Source organism: Varanus komodoensis, unplaced genomic scaffold (assembly GCF_004798865.1).
Source record: "Varanus komodoensis strain SLA01 unplaced genomic scaffold, ASM479886v1 scaffold4, whole genome shotgun sequence".
NCBI classification, from domain to species: Eukaryota; Metazoa; Chordata; class Lepidosauria; order Squamata; family Varanidae; genus Varanus; species Varanus komodoensis.
In genome coordinates this window covers 42664488-42685788 of record NW_025335941.1, presented here as the reverse complement: position 1 = coordinate 42685788, position 21301 = coordinate 42664488, and the positions used below count along the sequence as shown (strand labels likewise).

The following is a 21301-nucleotide window of genomic DNA, read 5'->3' as shown; positions in this document are numbered from 1 at the left end:
GCACTATGAAAATCAAACTGTGAAAACACATAGCATGGCTTTGAAAGTCAGTACACTCTATTAGCAAACCTGTCAATATAAAAAGTGCATTCCATTTCCACCTCTTGCTCTAATAACCTTTTCTGTGTTACTCACAGGCAGTTCACATAATCAGAGTATATTGTCAGCTTACTGGAGTTGGGGAAGCATGAAATGAAAATCACGTTAATATTGATCCAATTCTTTCTCACAAGTGTCCTTGATGTCCTTTTCTACCAAGTGCTAGCTATTTGTTTTATTTGGGAAAATAACTCTGTTATAACTGTTCTTTGTAAACTGTTTCCAAGAATAATTATTAATAATATAGTTTTGCTTCTCATTATTATTTTCTCATTCACAATATTTTGTAATATAAGGGCGTTAATTCACAAATGATCACTTGATCACCTGCTTATTTACTCAGCTATGCTATATTTAGTGAATGTCTGCAACTTAAGACATGATGTTAACTAATGAAAGATATGTACAATATGGGGCAAATTATCTGGATATACCACACATGAGATTTTTATTGACAAATGCAGCTTATAAGGTCAGATGTCATTGCTCTGGTTGAAGTCATTACAGTACAGAATTTCTTTAAGTACCTCACCTCTGAGAATGAATATAATAAAGAATTAGCATCTTTATAGGAAAATAGTCAAAGTATTAAATTCTTCTTAAAATTACTGGACTAAATTATTTATGGGCAGATTTAGAACACAACCAACAAAATTAATTTTCAGTTTTATTTTATATTCTAAATCAAAGATAGGCTGGGGTCATATTTTTTTTTTAAAATATACAGTATGAATCAATTTGAAGTGCAGAATAATAAATCCTTCCTATTTAAATGCACTTTAAATAAATGCATTTCATTTTCAAGGGAGAAAATGCTAACTTTTCTCCCTTTGATGCTCCCTTGTTTTCTTTGGGGTTCTTTTTTCAAAATGTTCAAATTTTTTCAAATTCAAAGAGATAAGAGATGTACTGAAGTCTGTATGGTTCATCAGCTATGAATGCTATATAAATCTGATTTTTTTTTCAGAGCTCATTTAAACAGGGTGCCAAATGAGATTTCTGAAAACTTCCAAGGCATGTTCTTGAACATTTTCACTATTAAGTAGCAAAGTTGCTATACAGATCAAGGGGTTAGCGATTCTTGCCCAACTTAAACTGTGGCTTTTAGTAGCATAAGTTATACTGGTGGCTGCCAGTTTGAATGACTCTAAAGGGGGAATTAGAAAACTTAATGAAGGATAAGGCTGTCAGTGGCTGCTAGTCATGATGACTTTACATTATTCCATTATCAAAAGCCGTATGTTTCTCAATATCAATTTCTGGGGAAGAGAAGCCAGAGGGTGCTATTGTGATCATGACTTCCTTTCTGGACTTCGCATGGGCAGCTGAGTGGCTGCTGTGGGAACAGAATCCCAAACAAGACAGGTCTTTGTACTGATCAGCAGATATATATACACCAGTCCACATCTAAATAAATTCCAGAACAGTGAACAATACAAGATAAAAGGAATAGAACCCCAATAAATGCTTAATAACAAGAAAAAGCATGGTTGTTCAATCAGAGATTCATAAGATAGAAGGTAATCTGTCAAGTATCCTCGTTCCCAGTTTCTTAGGGCTTTGTACACTAGAAACAAACAAACCTAGCCTTAAAATGTTATGGTATTATTCCTTCTAAGAGCAAATTTGGGTGGCTGAATGCCTAACAGTTTGGAAATAAAACAAATTCACCCAGAAGTAAATAAGTGGTTTCTACCTACCTGGGCCATTTCCCAGCTTGCAGAAGTATGAGTGTTTCTAAATTGAACAGAAAAGAATAGTTTAAGAAATGCCTGTTTCTGCGTGATACAAAATGTTGAGGTGCCACAATAGAGAGAGGGGCAGGGGAGAAGAGGAATTCATCTGCTCATGTTTCCACCAGCTAACATATCCTGGAGTGTGGTTTAGGGTAGAGGCACTCTGTGCCATAAGGTTAAAATAACTTCTGCATATTCACTATACAGGTATACGTTGGGAGGAGGTTACTTTTTCCTTTTCCCACTATCCAGAAATCTTGCTGTATAGCTATAGTTCAGATTCAGGACTGGGATCCCTCAACCTGACCTCTCCATCAGTATAGGAAGAGATCAATGTATTTGCCTGCCTAGCCTCATCTACTCTGAATGGAAATGGGTCACCTGAACTGAAGGCAGTTCTCAGGAATTTGAAAAGCAACTACTCTGGCTGACAAGTCACTCAAATGATGAGCCAAGTCTGATAGGACTGTTAATTCACCAGACCAAGGACTTACCTGGGCTGATAATCTGCAATCCACTTAGACAATGATCAGGCTGGTACTGTGGTGCTGAGCAACAAACAGACCATCAGCTCCTCTGCCATGCCCTGATTCTGGTGGGAGTGGGGGGGTCCTGGGCCCAGGTGCCTGCTGGCCTCATTTAAGCCTGCCAGCACATTGCTATCAAATGGTTGCATCCTTTTAATTGGTCCCAGCTGAATTCATTTTGCATTTACCTTACAATATTAAAATATTCATGATTTTCCACAAGAACAATAACTCTGCTTAGGAACAGGGTAAATGCTTTTCAGATAATATGTTATCTCTTGGGTGTTAGATCATTAGTAACATTAACTAAAACAAGGATTTAAGACTTTAGCCTTAAACATAACATAGGCTTAGTTATTTTCAGAAAGAAGCAACATCATATAAGTGTCCAGGAGAGTTGAACTTCATAAAAACATCTTTATTCTGTAAAAGATTTTTTTAAATTAAATGCAGCATTTTATTGTGGAAGCAGACAGACTTTAGTTATGTCAAGACACTCTTTTAGGAGCCACATAAAGCTGTAAAAGACGGTATATGAAAAGGCATTCTTTAAGAAAAGAAATCACCATCCCATGAAGCTGATTTCCAGATGTTTGGAAACATTAGAATTTCCTGTCAGTACATTTAGGTAACACTAAAATGAGTTAACTTTCCATTCTGCCAGTCCTCTTCAAAGATGAAAGAGAACTCTCTGCATAAATTGCCTTATCTATAATTCACTGAAGTAAGCTGTGGAATGAACTCTGAAAGAAGCAGAACTCTCCCTTGGCTTGTATCACAGCTTCTAAGCAAACTTTACTTTTATTTCTACTCTATCTTTAAAATGAAATTAGTGACCTTAAAAATTGTATGGATGTTAATGAGTGATGATGTTGAGTGGTTTGTTTGAACTGAGTTATGTATTTGGTTTGGATTTGGAGGGTTTTTTGCTTTTGTTTTTTGGTTTTACTCTTCCAGAGACTACCCATGTCTGAAATAAGCCATGTTATGAGTACACATTTATTCAAGTAGCCTTGAACTGACTTCTTGTAAGCATGGACACAGCAGGTTATCTTTGAAGTTTAGCTTGCATACCTAGTACCAGCTGTGACCTGAAGAATCCAAATGAGAATTTACAAGTTTAAATGAAATTTGACAGGAAAATATGGCTGTTGCCACAATAAATATTGACATGCTGTATTCAAAAGCCTTTCTGTCTTTATGTTTCAGGATTCTTGCTTGTTTTCTTTCGTGCATGTATGTTTTATGAAAGAGAGAGAGAGAGGTTATTCTTTTTAATGAGAGTATTCCTTATTCCACTGCATCCGTGTTGCAGTTCTTTGACCTATCTGAAATTTGGAATAATGAATATATGTACATTGGCCTATCTGCTAATAGGCTTACTTTCGGATCATTTATTGATTAGAGAGAGAGAGAGAGTGTGTGTGTGTGTGTGCGCGCGCGCGCACTCGCATGCATGCACACACACACATATGTGCACAAGTGCATATGAACATGGGTTTCTTAGAGGAGAAACAAACTTTTAATGTACAATCCTATGCCGATTTAGACTTGCTGTCTGGGCCTGCTCAACCTTTTTTCTTAATAAATTTGCATACTATAGTGCCCTAACATCAGTGAAGCATTCACACTCTCTACTCAGTAAATGGCCTGAAAATAATTGATACAAATAGATAAATGCATAGACATGCATTAATTCAAATGCTGGAGTAAATTGAAAGTGGTAGCCCTTTTTTCTCATACATGAGAAACTGCCCTCAACTCCTTTTTCATATTTTCGTTAAGCCCAAAATAGTATCCTAATAGTAGGTCCTATACTGTGCTCTTCAGATTTTCCTGGTCAAGCATAACAGAAACCACCTGGACATTCTTTGGTAACTGGTGTCTGTCACTTAACTGGCAGTGCTATTTACATCAGGGTTACTCAGCCTTGCCTTGAAAGGGACCCTGGGTGGAGCACAATCTCTGTGCATTAGGTCTTGTCTAAAACTCCAAAAGTTGTGAGAGGAGATTATGGCTCATATCAAAATAATTACTGGTTATGTAATTCCTCTTGCCCCAAGGTCAGTATTTAATTTAAAGGCAATGCATGGGCTTTGTTGTCCATTGGCTCCGTGACTGAGCAGACACCAGAACCCAGGTTGCCTGAGTCCCAGTTCCACACTCATAACCACTACAAACTGGGCTTAGAAAAACATTGTAACAATTTAGAGTATGAACTAACATTTTTAAAAAGAGAGACTTTTTGAGAGGATAAAAATCCTGTTTCTGTAAGCAATAGGTCATCTAGTGATACCTCTTTTTGATGGGTTTCATGTTAGTCTTCAATGACAACCTCTTTATTTTATAGAAAGTCTAGCACTAGACCAATAGACTTCTTTGTGACTACAGCAGAGAAAGTGATTTGTGAATTTCTGTCCAGCTCAGATTTCAAACAGGAAACTTCAGTGTCTTCACATAAGGTCCTAAATATAGGTATACAAGTCAAAATTTTCAGGCTAGAATAAAATACAATGAACCTGCATCTGCAATCATTTAGCTATACCAAAGACAAAGTAAAAATCAATTTTAGTGTACTTTTCTCCTTTTTCTTACAAGTATCAGAGGGTCTGGCTTCTAAAAAAAAGACTTAGACAAATCCCTGTTTGATTAATTGCTTGGCTTATAGCTGAAATAGCTTTGGCTGTTGGATAGTATATAAGTAAATAATTCACTGAAGAATGCCATCACCACTGTAATATAGCCAGGGGCACACTGAGTCATATACATATAGGGTATCAGGCACATTTAAATGCATATGTTTAAGTACTTTACTGAACATGGATCAAGATGACACCAGCAGCCTAGAAGTAAATTTCAGTAACTTCAATAACATTTCTATATATTATGTTATAATAACATTATAAAACTTTGGGAAGAAATCATAAGGCATCAAACTCAAAGCTGGTTTCTTTTTTAATACTAATGCTGAATACTTTAAAAAGTCTAACTGGTTACCATTTGGCTCATTTTTGGTGCATCTTCCTACTTAAAAGAAGACTGGTTAAAGAGTGATTGTATTTATTATATCAACACACAGATAAGTAGCCATATTAGTTTGTTGCAACAAAAATAGCCATGCTGGTTATAGAATCCTGGAAGTAATGGGAGGGGTTTTTTTTTTTACTAAACCTGTACAAAAATGTTCCCTTGCAATATTTTAAATTGGTATAATTAGAAATATAACATTTCTATATTTATTTATTTAAAACTTTTCTATGCTGTCCCTTATGCCTTGCATCTCAAGACAGCTCACAATCCTTAAAATCGAAATACAATAAAACCACATATATAAATAATATAATACAATAAAAATTTACATTAAGGTCAAAATCAAAGCAACTGTTCAGAACGATTAAAATACTAATTTTTAAAATAGCGATTAAATAAAAAGGTTTTGAATTCATAGGATTGCTTAATTATTCCATGTCATCCATGATATAACTTTTTGAGAGGCACAGCTCATTTTTCAGATTCATTCGTTTGTTTGTTCGTTCATTATAGCGCTTTTATTGCTTTCCTCGGCCACAAAAATGTTCCCAAAGTGGCTTACACTCAATTCCTAAAATACCAATGATACGTTCAAGTCCTTTATTACAAGTCTTGAGTCCAGTCTCAAGTCTTTACCTTCAAATCCAAGTCAAGTCTCAAGTCATTGCAAAATTTTGTGAATTAAGTCTCAAGTCTCTCCTGGAGTCTCTCCCTCCCCCCACCCAACCCCCTTGTCCCTCCTTCCCTCCCACCACCTCTCTCCTAACAAAAAGAAGAACTGAAGCCTTCCCTTCCCCCAATCCCCAACACTGTACGGGTTTTGTCCACAGGCTTACAATCTGAAAATACAGAACACACAAGGAAAAGGGGATGGACACAGAAAACCAGCATCGGGGACTCCTGCCAAGTGACTAGCTCCCAGGTTCAACTCACCTCACGTTAGCAACTCAACTCAGACTTGACTCAGTGAGGAGGGAGTTTCAAGGCGGTGGGGGCAGGGAAGGGGTTGTGATGGGGGGAGGCAAGGCAAGACTTCAGCTCTTCTTTTTGGCATAGGGAGGCAGTGGGAGTGAGGGACACGAGGGCAGGGGCAGGGGGTTGCAATGTAGGGAGAAGGCTTCAGTTCTTCTTGGCTCACTGTGCTATTCTTGGCAGGAAGTGCAATAGCACTTCTCCTGCCTGCTGCTTCTGCTTTGTTCCCATGCATTTTCAGGGAGGAATGAACAACTCCCCACCCCTACACATGCCAGCTCCCTTATTTCTGTTAGAGTTAGCTCTTAAGAAGAGACTTGAGACTTGACTCAAAAATGTCTTGCAATGACTTGAGACTCAACTTGGACTTGAAAGTAAAGACTTGAGACTTGGAGTAAAGGACTTGAACACATCACTGCAGAAAAATGGAAAGCAGGATTGAGCAGGGCAAGTAGAATGGCCCTGTCTTCCTTCTCATCTCCTGGAAGTCCAACTGGAACAGCTCCTGATGTTCCCCCAGCCTTCTCCTGCATCCCTTCTGCCTTCTTCCCCACTTACAAACACTCTCCCTGCACACAACCTCTAAATACCTTTTTCTGTAATCTACTTAGAGAGAAATCCTGTTGCTGCTAGACAGAATCTGTTACTTGGAGCCCCGCTCTGGTGTCAGAAGCTTGCGCCAGTGAAATGAGAGCACTTGACCTCTCTCTTCACTTCTCCCTTCACAACCAGCACAGGACGTGCCATGCAGATTGCCACTCCCATCTTGCAAAAACAACCTCTTCTGGGGTCAACAGGCAGTGGGAAGGGGAAGGGAAAAGCTCAGCAGCATATGCAGGTCCTGGTAGCACTTCACTTAAATCACTTAAACCTATGACTAAGTGTTAAACTGGACAGGAGAAGTGCAGAGACCTCCACCTCTACCCTTCATGGGATGCCTATGGCCTTCCAGGTTTTTGACTTGTTATAGGCAGCCTGATTAAACTGTGTTTCCCATCTAAAAAGCAGTTTTGAGGGCTCATGGGACACAGAACCTAAACAAAACTCTTGCATGTGTTAATTCAGTCACTTCTGTGTACACTGGGTACCTGTCTGGCTTGCAGCCCATGGCTAGCATCCAAGGAATGATACAACTAGCTCCACATGCCTACTGGGCTTGCATTCTTCAAACAATACCTTACATACCTTCCTACAACTGGCTTTTGTAGTTAAGATCACTTTCAAAACAGTTTGCAATAAGCCATGTGGGAGGGTCAGAGATCCCACTGAATATGCTATTAAGTTGATACTACTTTGGCTACCAGCCCATATTTTACAAAACGTTGTGAAGCATAAAAGCCTTATAGCACTAGTGAAATCCATGATAGCAAGAGGGGAATATCTGTATGAATATCTTTCATAAGGTACTAGCAATAGAACTATACATATTTAGAGTTGTGTGAGATCTCTCTCTCTCTCTCTCTCTCTCTCTCTCTCTCTCTCTCTCTCTCTCCTTTTTTTCCTGATGTTTCAGTGTTCATCTTTATCACAATAGCTGAGAATAATTATAAACCAAAGAATCTGTAATTACCTTCTTTTTTACTCTTAATAGTAAGTTATTAAAATGTTAGTAACACTTACAATGTTTTATCCTGTTAGAATTTCTAACACTATGATTATCTTAGTGCCAAATATATATTTATATTGTTCCTATGGAATTCTAGCTAATCTGGAAATTGTCAGCTTTTGTGTTTTATTTTCAGATAATTTCTAAAATACATGCAATTAGAACATCTGTGACAGATCTGTTTTTAACATACTTGGTAGTATAAACTCCAAAGAGATCTGGTGGTCTGCAGAACTTGCTTGTTAATTTGCTGATGAATGGTAGTGAGGCCAAAAAGTGCACTCAGTACAGCATGTCTTCTGAAGATAGATGATCTCAAATAAATTCTATTCCCAATCAATTTTTGATTTGTTAGGTGTTAAACCACTTCTTTGTAAGGACAGTGTTTATAAGCCTTGTAATGAGACAGCCCTATGAGACATTACCTCTTCTTCTGTAATTTTGATAAATGGAACTCTAATTCATAAAGGATACAGTGATTGAAGGGCAACTTTCGGTCTCCTACACTTTCATTTAGATAAATGCTCAGTATGTTATGGCATACTGAGGTATACCCAACCGAGTGATAAATTTAAAGAACAGCCAAGCTAAAGAGCTTCAGTCATACTAAAGCAGCATAATTATATATTTCTTTAAGATAAATGTATGTTTAATATTGTAAAACAAACATGATTTCAGAAAGATTGATCTAAATTGTTAATTGCTGCATTTGCCAGATAAGTGTCTACTATAGTATATTTTTTCTGCAAATTTATTGTCAGATTGTAGGAACAGGATAAATGCCAGCAATGTGACAGGGTAATAAAGCAGGTTAGATCTCAGCCTTCTAATCTGAGGTTTATGTCTGTGTTTTCATAATACCCCTAGAATACCTTTTGTTCTTTAAAAGCATGTATTCCTATACCTAAAAAGTTTTTGAAGGCCTGATTTGAGATATATTTTTGCTCATTGATTGACTTCATTCCTACCATATTAAAGAACATGTACTGAACATTAAGAGTGACCCAGAGGTCAAATGGATTTTTTACTAATTTTTTAAACCTTTTCTACAGGCACTGAAGAAGATGTAGTAAAGTCAAAGAAAACCTTCCGAAGTCAAGCTGTAGTCAATCAGAATGCTGAGACAGAGCTTATGCTAGAAGGAGATGATGATGCTGTCAGCCTGCTCCAGGAGAAGGAGATTGACAATCTTGCAGGTAAAAACCTTATTTTTATTATTAGCAATGTAAATAAATTGATAAAAACTAAGCTATTTTTATGAATTATACCATCTGGCTCTTATATTAGCATTCATTGTCATTTGCAAAATTTTATGCTATACAAAATTATCCACAGTTCTGATCAAATCTATCTTCATAGCCACTGTATAAAAGATCAGTTGGTCTGAGACTGTAAACTGCACAGGAAGCTTCAGCTTTTGGGTGGTATATGAATATAATATCAGAATGCCTTAAATCCATCTTACCATCTATTGCATTATACTGACACCTAGCACAAAAGGAATGCTCCACGTTGTAGGGAAATATTGCTAGTAATAGACATAAATGATTTTACTTAAAAAACAACAACAGTATGATAGAGAAGAGGGAAACCAGCCTGACCACTTACATTTTAAATATTAAAATCAGAATATTTAAAGCAAAAACTTATGTGGATATTTCATTTTTGAAACTGTTTTCAAAATATTGTCCACTTGACTAAAAGGAGCACCTTTTAAGGGTATTTATATTGTATCTAAAAGATATTTATATTCACCCACAATTTTATGCAATCTGAATGAATGAATAAATAAATGAATAAATTACTTGCTTTGCATGAAGTTTAATTTTGCAAGAATTGTAATTAGAACTATTATCTGAATACAGGAATGTGGCTATAAAAAGGAATCAGATTTCCTGTTACTCACTGTTGTTGTTATGTGCATCAAATAATCTTTGACTAATGTAGATCCTATGAATGAAAGCCCTCCAAAATGTCCTGTGCACAACAACCCCATTCATCTCTTCCAAGTTCAAGGTTGTGGCTTCCTTTATGGATTCATTCCATCTCTTATTGGATCTTCCTTTTCTTTTTCTGCCTTCAACTTTCCCTAGCATGATAGTTTCTCACTAGGTTACCTGTAAAACCATTTGTAGCTAACCAAACATTTTCAGCTGGCTGGTCCATTCTCTACTTCCTCCTTCTCCTTGTATCATCAGATGCCCATATCTATCTGTGTTGCCTCTGTGAGCACCTAGAACCATGCCCTTGGTTTCCATGTTAATAATACTGTGCATATTACAGTTGCTACATGTAAATCAATGCAATTCTTGGATATTACTGTCCAAGTAATCTCTAGCATGCCAGATTGCAGAAAATGTGATTGGTCCATCAAACCACTGCAGTGAGACTATTTAAAGTCCTTTGTTTTTGAATTCGTGCTTACCACATACTGATTATCTTCTGAAAACCTAAATTGGAAGCTATTGTATATCCCAGTCTTCTCCAGTCCTGTGCCTTCCAACTGTTTTTTTTTTTAACGAAGTCTCATCTGGCCTGGCCAGTATGGCCATTGATTATTTATTTATTTATTTATTTATTTATTAGATATATTTATTAGTTTTATATCCTCCCTTTTTCTTTTTCCGTTTTAAAGAACTCAAAGAACTTACATCATTCTCCTCCTCCTGTTCTTGATCTTATCCCCACAACAACAACCCCATGAGGTAGGTTGGGCTAAGTGCCTCTGACTGGCCCAAAGTCACCCAGTGGCTCTATGGTTGAGGAGGGACTAGAACCTGGATCGCCTGAGTCCCAGCCCCACACTCTTAAACATCACAACACACCAGGTTAAGGAAAACTGTAGTCCAAAACATCTGTAGGGCACTAGGTTAGAAAAGGATGGTATAATCAATAAGAAGCAAATTACGTCTTCAAGCTGAGTTCACAGCTGAATGGAAACTGAAGATACTTGGCAGTTGTTAGAAATCTAAAGGAAACTTCAGAGAGGAAGGAAACTTCTAAAGGAATTTCCTTCAGAGACATTTAGCAGATCACCTGCATTGTAACATACTTGCTTCAACATCATTTGCTTGTAGCCTGCTTTTCCCTCCATAAGGACACCCAACATGGAAAACAACATCATCTTGCAGAAAAAAATATGATGATAACAAGTAAAATATAAAAAGGCAGCAATATGAAATATTAAGAAATAAAATACCACAATAGGTTTATAAATAAACTTCCTATTCAAGACATAAGCAATAAATCAGGTATTGCTTCATCAGTGAATACATTAAAATTTCTGGACATATCATTAAGAGACAAATCTAGCCTAGAGCCAGCAAAATATGAGGAAAGGTAGGCACACCAATTAATACAGTAAATACTTATATCATAATGCAGTTGGAGTAAAACATGTTGATAAAATGTTTAGGGAATCAGAATACTAGTATACCTTGCAAGATTTACTAATTAATTATTTCTAGTACTCAAACCAGTAAATGCTAGCTGCATGCAGAACTCGTCAGTTCAGAAAAACTATGTAATTTTATCACTTGTGAAATTTGTACTAGGGTTAAACATCAAATGGAATGCATTGCAACTATTGGTGGTAATTTACACACATATTTGTTAAGAAATATATGTTTGTCCTCATTTCAATGAAAATTGCATGTATACAGCAATACAGAATAAGGTAGTCTTTATAACAAAGATTTTTCATATATTAGATTTCATTTCCCAACAGATCATTCTTTAGTTTAAAGGTACCAGAGCTGCCTTGACCTAAAATTATACCCTCAATGCTGTATCACATTGAAATGTCAGTCCTATTTCAATTAAAACAGCAGCAGCCCAGGTCTGCTGCAGAGTCAGTGTGTGGTATGGTGCTGCAAGTGCTGAACTGAGGAATCAGGAGATCTGGCTTCTAATCCCCACTCAGCCACTAAGCTCACTGGGTGACTTTGGGCCAGTCACCCACTTTCCACCTAACCTACCTCACAGGAATGTTATTGTGAGGATAAAATGGAACATGTAGGCCACTTGGGTCCCTCACAAAAGGAAAAAGGTGGGATATACATGCAGTGTAACAAGGACAGCCACCATCACCACCACACCAGCAAGGTTCCTAAGACCTCAGTGCAAACATCTTGATATTCCAACCACTAAACACACAGCCTCCCACAGCCCTTCACTCCTGCTTCTCTTCTCTGCATTTTCTCCCATCTGCATTGCTAGAAATGCCCATCTCACTTTTACCTACCGTTTCTCCAAGCACTTGCTACCTTCCATTCTCTTACCCAGCACTTCTTGATGTGATGAATGCTCTTTCTGTCAGTAACACTGTCTTAAGCCGTGTCCTCTGGGGCAATTGACTTGGGGCAACCTACTGCAAAACTCCACTCAGTTGGTGGTGCCTTGGAATTGCTACTTTTCATCTGGCACAGGGAATAGGAAAGGCCAAACTTCTAGGGCTAATGAACAGGATGGGCTTCTGGTCACTTCCAAAGTGCATAGTTCAGCTACTTTTGAAGTACAGATAAAGTATATAAGAATATTTGTATTTACTTGTAAGTTACAGTTCAGTCACAGATAATTTTATTACATTTAATTGGTCTTTAAAATCTGATGAATAAAGTTAAGATTTTAGCAGCAGCAATAGCCTAGTAAGCTAATGAAGCTGGATCAATTTTAAAAGAAAACTATGTATTTCACTGACCTATGGTGTAATTATAAATATTTTGCAATTTTCTGTTTCAATTTTAGCTCCTAAATTTCTTCCCAGACTGTTCATTTCAAGAGGCAAGTTGCATATTGATAAATCATTGAGAGTACTCAATAATTTTTGATATCTAAAACTATGAATCAGCAGCATCTACATGTGTACAACTATAGTGAACTGTAGTACATTGATCATTATTAACTCTTCTATATTGTTTGTCTTCAAAATCATTTTATACATGATTTTCATTAATTTTTCTAAATAATAATTGTACTAACATGCAAGTGCTGAAGTTATATTTTCCATTATAAAAGTGTGCTCATTGTGTGAAATGCAATTTACTGATAGTGTGTGAAGACAGTAAGATATTTCAAGCAGAAACCTTTCTGTTTGAATATTTACTAAATAATAATTAACATCTTTAATAAGTTCGATAAGCAAAGTACGTTTACAATATTTAGTTGTAAAAAAACAGATCCGGGATGTGGATTTTATAGGAAATACAGAAAAATTTACCAAAGTAAACTATAAAACTATATAGGGAAATATGTGAAGTATCCTTACACTGAATCGTATCTTTGGCCTATTTGACTCAGTGCCATCTACTCTAACAGTGATTCTCCAAGGACTCAGGCAGAAGTTTTCTCAGTCCTGCCACCTGAAATGTTTTAGTTGGCATTTTTAAAAAAGGAGAATGCTTACAAGTCCCACCATCCTCTTTTCCTATGCAAGCGGCTCAGTTATAATGCCTTCATTTGGTGATGGTGGTAGTGATGATGGCAGTAGCAGCATAATGCTAGTAATATTTTAGCCTCCTTTCTGGGCAAGAATACAGTCAAATACAAGACATCACCACCAGAGTAGTAGGCGTCCAGAAAACTTGGAACACACAAACAAGAAACAAATTCAACTGATGGCCTCCTTTCCTTTCCCTTCCCTTCCTTTCCTTGTTTTATTGCTCACCTAAACATCTATACAGCAGAAGCAACTAGGCACATGTCAGTAGGAAGGAATTTCCACAGTGTTGGGACCAGTGCCAAGAAAGCCTTATTTTTCATACATGCCATCCTAATGGACAGATGCTAACTGGAGTTGTGTAGAGCACTTGTCATCACCACCTTGTTGCCTACTATCCAGATAACCATGCAATGCTGGTCTGCCCTGCCTGCTTCTGCTATATCAGCACCAAAATATATCCTAGTTAAGACAAAATATTTAAGCTGGAAAAATTGTAAGTATACTGCTGGGTTGCCAGAGCAAGGCAGGGGTGGGGGTGATGGAAGGTTATATATGAGTTCTTCCTTAGGAGAGAAAAGAGAGTGAGAGATGGACTGCATTCCAGCTCCCTAGAAGGCAGAATGGAACTGCAGCTGTAGTTCTGTGTTCTGGAGGCAGATGGGAAAGAGCAAGCAAAGCAGGAAGTGGGTGACCATTTTCTGTCTAATTATGTAAGTACTTAAAAGGCTAATAAGATCATACAATTTAAATATCTATTACTATTTTAAAAGTTTTCTATTTTTCTATGTAAGACATAAGATCCATACTGGATGGGACTAATCATGTATATACAGCTGTATCCTCATTGATACCCTTATTGCAACCATCACAACTAGAAATCATTGATAACCTTAATCTTTCATGAATTTGTCCAGTCCCTGTTTAAAGCCATTCCAGTGGGCAACTTGCAGAATTCCATAGTTTTGACTAAGCACTCTTTTGTGAAGTGGTACTTCCATTCTGACTGAATTTCTCACTCTTCTGCTTCATTGAATGACTCCCAGGAAGACAAGTACAGGCTTGCAACCTTTGTATCAATCAGCTTTCCAGTACACCAGTTTGTTTAGGGCTTATTCAAATGACAAAAGCACTTCAGTTCATCTACAGTCCTGTACGATGCTCTGAGTGTAAGATGTGTGCACAGAGGAAATTTTGATTGACAAGCAATGTGCTTTTTTCTGACTAAGCCTTAACTCATCTATCCTCACTTACTGAATTTTTTTTGAGCATGTTTTTATTAAACATCCGGTGGCTTTGTGGAAAACATAGTCATAGTAAAATGCTGACAGGACAAAAGAACAAACTTGGGAACTAATGTTAAATCCAGTATCTAAAATGGATACAACCTCAGTGCCAGATGCAGATGATTAAAAGTTGCCTTGACCATTGCTGATACATGAACACCTGGCATCAGATGAGAGCAGCTTTTAACTTCCTCCACAGCCATGTTAAATCTATGTGAACTGTTAGTTTTTAGCACAGTTCAAAAGCTTTGTTTCAACTTTATCTACACTAGAAAGCAAGAACACCCATCTTTTACAGTGTCATGGTGCAAAACTATGGTTAGCTTGGCATTCAGAATGGTTTCATTTGATTAATAGTCAAATCATTGTATAGGTTTTCTGTAGGGACAGGCTAGGAAGCAAAATCAGCTAAAGCAAGGACAGCTCAGTAGATGCCTTGCAGTGTATATACCAAAATTATTTTTAGCTTCTTCAGAAATATAAATATATACACAGATAAAATGTTTTCTCAGTTAACATATAGAAAAGAACTTGTTCCTGAATTTATTTGCAAGTTATCCTTGAAACTAGAGTTGTGCTATGAACGTGCCATATGGCAGATGTTGCCATACAGTGTTAAATAATATTTTTGTACTTTTATAAAAATATTTTATTGCATAGCTTGCTTATCATATTTGTCTTGAAACAGTTTACTTTATATAAGTGCATTATTTTGAGTTATGGTCCACCTGATAAGAACTAGAAGAGTTTAGAGATGTTTTTTCCAAAGATGATTTGAAAATAGTTTTTGAAAACCTGAATTTTAATGGTTTAAATCACATTCCATTTTGCACATAAAAAAGAAAAAGGATAAAAATTTGAGATTTGTGTTATGTTCTTAGAATTTCTGTAAAAGCTGAGAGAGGGGTGTGTGTGTGTTTAACTTTACAGCCTACAGGTTAGCTGTTGTTACTTCTTTTCATTGATTGGTATTTCTTTAAATATTGTGGATTGATATAGCAAGGAGATAGTTCAAGATCACTAAATAGTTTATGGATTATAGCTGTATGATGCATTCCTCCATTGTTTTGTAAATTAGCCATAGCTTTATTAGCTGAATTGGGAGATTATAATCTCACTTTCCTCATTTCATATAAATATGACATAATTCCAAGAAATTCTCCCAAGTATACTTTAAGATTAGGTAGAGTAGTAAACATATAAAAAATGCTTGGGTCAATCCAAGTATTGTGCCATCCCGTAAGATCAACAGAGCCCTGTTTCCTGCCCCATCTACACATGCACCAGAAGTACAAAGATGTTGGGAGAACCTGTAGATCTTGCATTGCTTCCTCATCCCATCCAGCCTTCCCTTTTATCCCAGTGTAAGTTACGTTTCAGCACATGAGCAGTTTGTAGTAAGAAGAGGTGAGCTGGATGGAGATAAGGGAGACATTGTGAAGAGGAGGGGTCAAGTAAGGCTTTGAGCCTACAGCACTCTTCTCTATGCGAGTTCTGCACTTATGTGGATTGACTATGTTCCATGTTCCTACATCTTGTAGAAAAAAATACTGTACAGCTCTTGTAAATAGTCATTGACACCAACTTTGCATTCTCATGCCTTTCTAATTATTGCCACTTTATGACACTAGAAGTAAATAATCTTCCTGAATATGGATATACATTTTCAAAATGACTTAGAAGTTATTTCTGATCAAGCAGCACCATAATCTTAGACATTTATTTAGAAGCAAATTCTACTGCTTCAGTGCACTTGGAGTAATCTGGAACATAGCTTCAGTAGGTATCTCATCTGAAAAAGGACCATACAGGGATAATGTGTTGTTTGAGGAGAAGTACCTTAACTTGTATTGTGTTGCATTGTGTCATGTTTAACAATTATTTTCAATCTCTATTGTATAGTAATTGGGGAGATGTATTATTTCAGACAAAGTGGCTTTTGGATGCATGGATAGATGGATACATACCTGAGCATATATTGTGATCATTAATACTTTGGGAAAATGTTTTGAAAACATCTCCATTGAGTATCATATCTTTTTGTCGGTGTTGTTACTGCCACGGTAACAAAATGTGCCACAATCATTTAAATTTTATTTTTAAAAAGGGTCTACTTACCTATTTATTCTTTCATTTGGCACCGTAATGGGACATAACTTTGCAAATTTTTAAAGCAAACCTTAGTGGTGGATTCAGAAGTGTGAAGCACTGAAAGCTGTCTAGAGAGTTTAACTGTAATAGCACCAAGAGATCCCCTATTTCAATTGAATTGCTTTATAAGCTAATCTATGGTCTAAATACTTCCACCAAAATTAGCACTTTTCTAGAAGCTACATGAAACTGTGTTAATAGTCTAACAGGAAGAAGCAGTAACCTAACAGTGCTTCTGTGTAATCTGTGTGCCCATCTGGTTTTGGTGGGACTCAAGCCACTGCACCTCAGATCCACATCTGTTTAAATGTTGCGGCACATCCTACTGACAGAATTTATCCAGAGGAAGGTCTTTGGTCTTTCATGCTAGTGACTTGGGTTAACATAGCAAAGGTGTGTACATCTGCGGCCATATCTTCTTCAGCTGAGCCACCAGCCCTCTTTCGAACCCGCGTGTGTATCCCAGGTGCTTAAATTTTAAAACTGTTCAAAGGTTGTAAGTTGGAATGTATTTTGAAGGACCAGGCACTAGACCTAAAACGCCAGCGGGCGTTTCTTGATCGTATTTGCTGTTCAGCCCTGTGCGATCTTGGTTTTCTGCAGAGTAATTCCCAACGAGTTCAGTGGGACTTCCGCCCCATTTGCAGCCTCGGGCTACTGTCTACATCGAAATGCTACTGGCGTATTCAAGCGGCTCGCCTAAAAGCGTTTCTCCCAGGGTTTTTGCTCTTAACGCATCCGGGATATAAAAATTAATCTGCATCGACCGACCTTCACTTATAGCTCTGCAAAGAAGCCAAACCAAGTACATGATGCGTTTCCTTCACGTTCTGCACCGTTTCCTCCCCTGTAAGATCACAGCCCTGCTACTTTTATTGTTTCAAGCCTTCACCTCCGTTGCAATGCAGGGCACGTGTTCCTCAGAGGTCACACGGTTAGGTGGACGGCCTATTGGAACCTCGTTTTTCCTTTCTTTTCCCTTATTGAGGGCGGGGGCGAGATGCTGGCTCTGAGGCGAGGCGAGGCAGGGCAGCGCAGGGCAGGCCGTCGCGATGCTCTGCTTCCGAGGGTGCGGGGACGCCGAAGAGGGCGTCCCGCTCGGAAGCCAAAGTGCCGCGAGCCGCTGCTGGCCGCCCTCCCCTTTGTTCTGAAGGCAGCCGAGGGACCACAAAGCGGGCTGTTCTCTGGAGCAGCGGGGCGGGCGCAGGTGGGGCTGGGCGGCTTGGCGCCGCTTGAGCCGGGCGCATTCCGCGGGTCCCGGTCTAAGCGCAGTGTGGCTGCCGGGTCCCGGCGCTGCACGCAAGCCTGCGCAGGCGAGGAGGTGCTCTGTTGGATCCGTCCGTTCTGTAGCGGCGGCGGCCTTTCCTTTTCTGCGCTCGCGGCCATCGGCAGCGCGGACCTGCTCTCGGGGTCCCTCCCGCACGCTGCTTTGCGTGTCAGGTGCGCGGCGCTTTTGTTTCGGCGGCCGTCGAGAAGCGGAGCCGAGGCTGCTCCCCTACCCCGGGGTCTGAGGGAAAGCCTGCGCTGTTTTGATTTATGCCTCGTGTAAACATTTTAACATCGGATCCTTACAATCCAGCGCCTATCCCAAAGGGGATTAAACTATAATCCCCATCGCTCTATTGCTGTAGTGGATTAATTTCGTATTCTCGCTGTGGCTGGTTTGCTCCCTGAAGGCTATAACAAAAAGACGCAGTGCTCCTTAAATGTGCCGTGGTATTGGGAGTTGTAATTGGAGATTTTCAAAGGACGAGTATAAAAATGACACACTATTAAGTCTGAATGTGCATTTGCAAAGATGCTGCGGGGAGGGGGAAGTTCAGAGCCTTTGACGAAGAGGCAGACAGACGGACGGACGGAGAAAGAATCAGAGCCAGTCCCGGGTTACGGGCAGTGCGCATCTTAACCTGCAGGTCTCTCCCTCAGCGAGCCAAATCCTTCCCACTGTACTGCCTGGGGAAAGGATGCGGCAGCTGCCACCCCAGCTGTCTCACCCACGATCTTCCTCTGGGTGGCATGGTGGCGGGGACTGGGCCCGGCGGGCACAACCCTTCCTCCTGTGCTGCCCAGAGAGGGGCTTTCTGAGGAGAAGCCGGCCGCCCGGCAGCCTGCACTCTCAGCAGGGGAGGCGTTACTGGCACCCCACCCGAGCGGAGGAAGCCCCTGCCACTGCCTCCTGCTCCTGCTCCTGCTCCTCTCCAGGATAGTTTGGCTGGCCTCAGCCCTCCTTCCTACCGGCCTGGACTGCAACGGAGGAACAGCGGAAAGAGGAGGCGGCCCTCCCTGCAGGAGCCTTCTCCTTTCCCAGGCGCATCCTGCGGGAAGGAGGAGAGCTGGCACTGCGCGCTGCAGGCCACACCATCCGTGCTACAGGGCCCACAACCCCTCTCCCCCTAGGAGACGCCCCTGCAGGCCCGCACGCACTGCCTCGCCCGCACCACGCAGGACAAGCGAGGGAGCTTGGCCTGTCTTCCTGCCCGCAGGAGGTGGGCCATCGGACTGAGACGATGGCTGTCGCTGCAGGCGGCGGCGGCGCCCCTCTCGCCCTTTCCTTGCGGGCGGCTCCTGGAGCCCCGTTTTCCTTCCCTTCCCATGCCATCCAAAGAAGGGAGGAGCGAGGAGGTAGAGTTCCAGCCACTTCTGGCAGAGCCACCTCCTTTCTCTCCAAGCGTGAGCCAGCCCTGCTGGGAGCCGTCCTCTCCTGCACATCCCAGAGGGGAGAGGGCAGGTGAGCATCGCGGGGGGAAGCTGCTGCTTGCAACACCAGTCTCTTTTGGGGGCGCGGCCGCTGCCTTCTGAGCCTCCCTCCTCAAGCTGGGCGGAGGCAGGGTTCCGGACGTTTCTGCCCCTCTGCAGGCGAAAGGGAGGCGTTCTCCGACACCCCTGCGCATCCCCAGCACAGGATCCTCGGCAGCTACCCTGTTTTCAGCCTCTGACAGATTGCTGGATAATATCGAGGCTTACTTACAAGGCTCTCCGCAATAAAATCATCAGGAATGGTGACGTTCCTAAGCCGTATAGGCACCTCCTTTCTCCTCCCTCCTCCAAATGTTAATGGAAACATCGTGCGATTCTTTAGAACTCTTGTTTTACTAGGAGCAGGCTTGCCTAGTTCAGGTTTCACAAGTTGTTCAAATCTCCTGAAAGTCTTGCAGGTACTTGCAAGCCTAGAAATCTCCCTAATATACTTACTTGCAGGAGCAGTTAAAAAGAAAATTAAACCCCCGCTGATCATTGTCATTCATTGTTTGTTTCCTCTGGCGCGCCCACGCTTCACAAACACAACAGATTTAGGTAGCCTCTTGAAAAAGATTCCTTGTTATAGTCTTTGGCCTTCTGACCATGAACTACCAGCCGCTTCATTTTTATTTTGTCCATATAACAAGCTGGAAACTGGGAGGTAATTGGGTTAACTACCTGATCTTCCTTCTGGGAACGAGCGAGGCCCACTAAACGCCTTCTTATAATGATAGACTATCAAGCGGTTCTCGAACTGCATCATCTTTAACACCCTTTTATTTTAGCATGGAGGCCTGTAAAGCTAATGCGCTGGGAGAGACGGGCGGCGAGGAAGGGTTAAAGAGACGGGGAGAGGGACGGGGCGGGGAGAAGCGTCGGCGTCGGCCAGGGAGCCACTGTCTGGAGAGATCCTCTTGCCATCAAACACAAAGGAGAGGAGCCTAGGGAATCGAAACCCAAATCCACTTGTAATCGCACGAGAGAATCGCGCATAATTACTTGAGCGACCTAGATTAAGATTGATGAGCCTTTAAAGCGCCGTTTCGGATCGATCCCCTGCCCTTCGCGGCAGCCCGGCAAATACGCCGGCCCGCCCGCCTAGCGGCGAGCCGCTGCATGGCCCCGCCGAGCGCGGAGGCGGCGGCGGCCCGGGAGGGGGATGGAGACCGCGGGCGAGAGCGCGGCGCCCGGGCGCATGTGATCGCGATCAGGTGACCGGGGTCAAGAGGCCAGGCTGGCCTATTAGGCGAGGGGAAAACAAGAAAATGAAAGAAAATAGAGTTTGTATCAATATTATCCAGCCCCCGGTGGGCTTGCTTGAAAGCTGTCAAAGGCGGCAAGCCGAGCGTTGCTCCGGGCTGTGCAAAGAGGAGCGGCGGCGGCGGCGGCGGCGAGAGAAGTTAGCGCCGAAGTCCCAGCCGAGCCGCGCGCGTCAGGCGCTGGACGGGCTCCGGCGGGTTAAGTGGGTGGCAGGCAGCGGGGCCCGCGGGGGCGGCCCAGGGCGCTGCGCGGCTCACGGACGGCGCTCGGCCCGGCTCCGGCCAGCTGGCCCGCCCCTGCACCCCACCCCGCGGCAGTGGAAGCCGAGGCGGCGGCCGCGCATCCTCCGCTTGCTCGGGAGAGCCAGTTTTAAAGAGAATGTCACGGAGCTGAAATGAGTTTCCCCCGCCCCATGCTCAGCGTGAACGGTCTCGCCGTGTGCTTGTTTTAAGCTGGAC

The 21301-nt window shown here is 41.0% G+C and overlaps 1 protein-coding gene across 16 annotated transcripts in view; it reads left to right on the top strand.

Annotated features, from left to right (window-relative positions):
- Positions 1–21301, top strand: part of NBEA (neurobeachin) — a 450384-nt gene that overhangs the window by 240154 nt on the left and 188929 nt on the right. For all 16 annotated transcript variants that reach the window (XR_006415936.1, XR_006415934.1, XR_006415933.1 and 13 more), the window contains one exon: positions 9023–9166. Coding sequence is in view for 12 of the 16 variants with exons in the window: in XM_044442661.1 (XP_044298596.1) it covers positions 9023–9166 (144 nt within the window). In the remaining 4 variants the exon portion in view is untranslated. The remainder of the gene's footprint in view (positions 1–9022; positions 9167–21301) is intronic.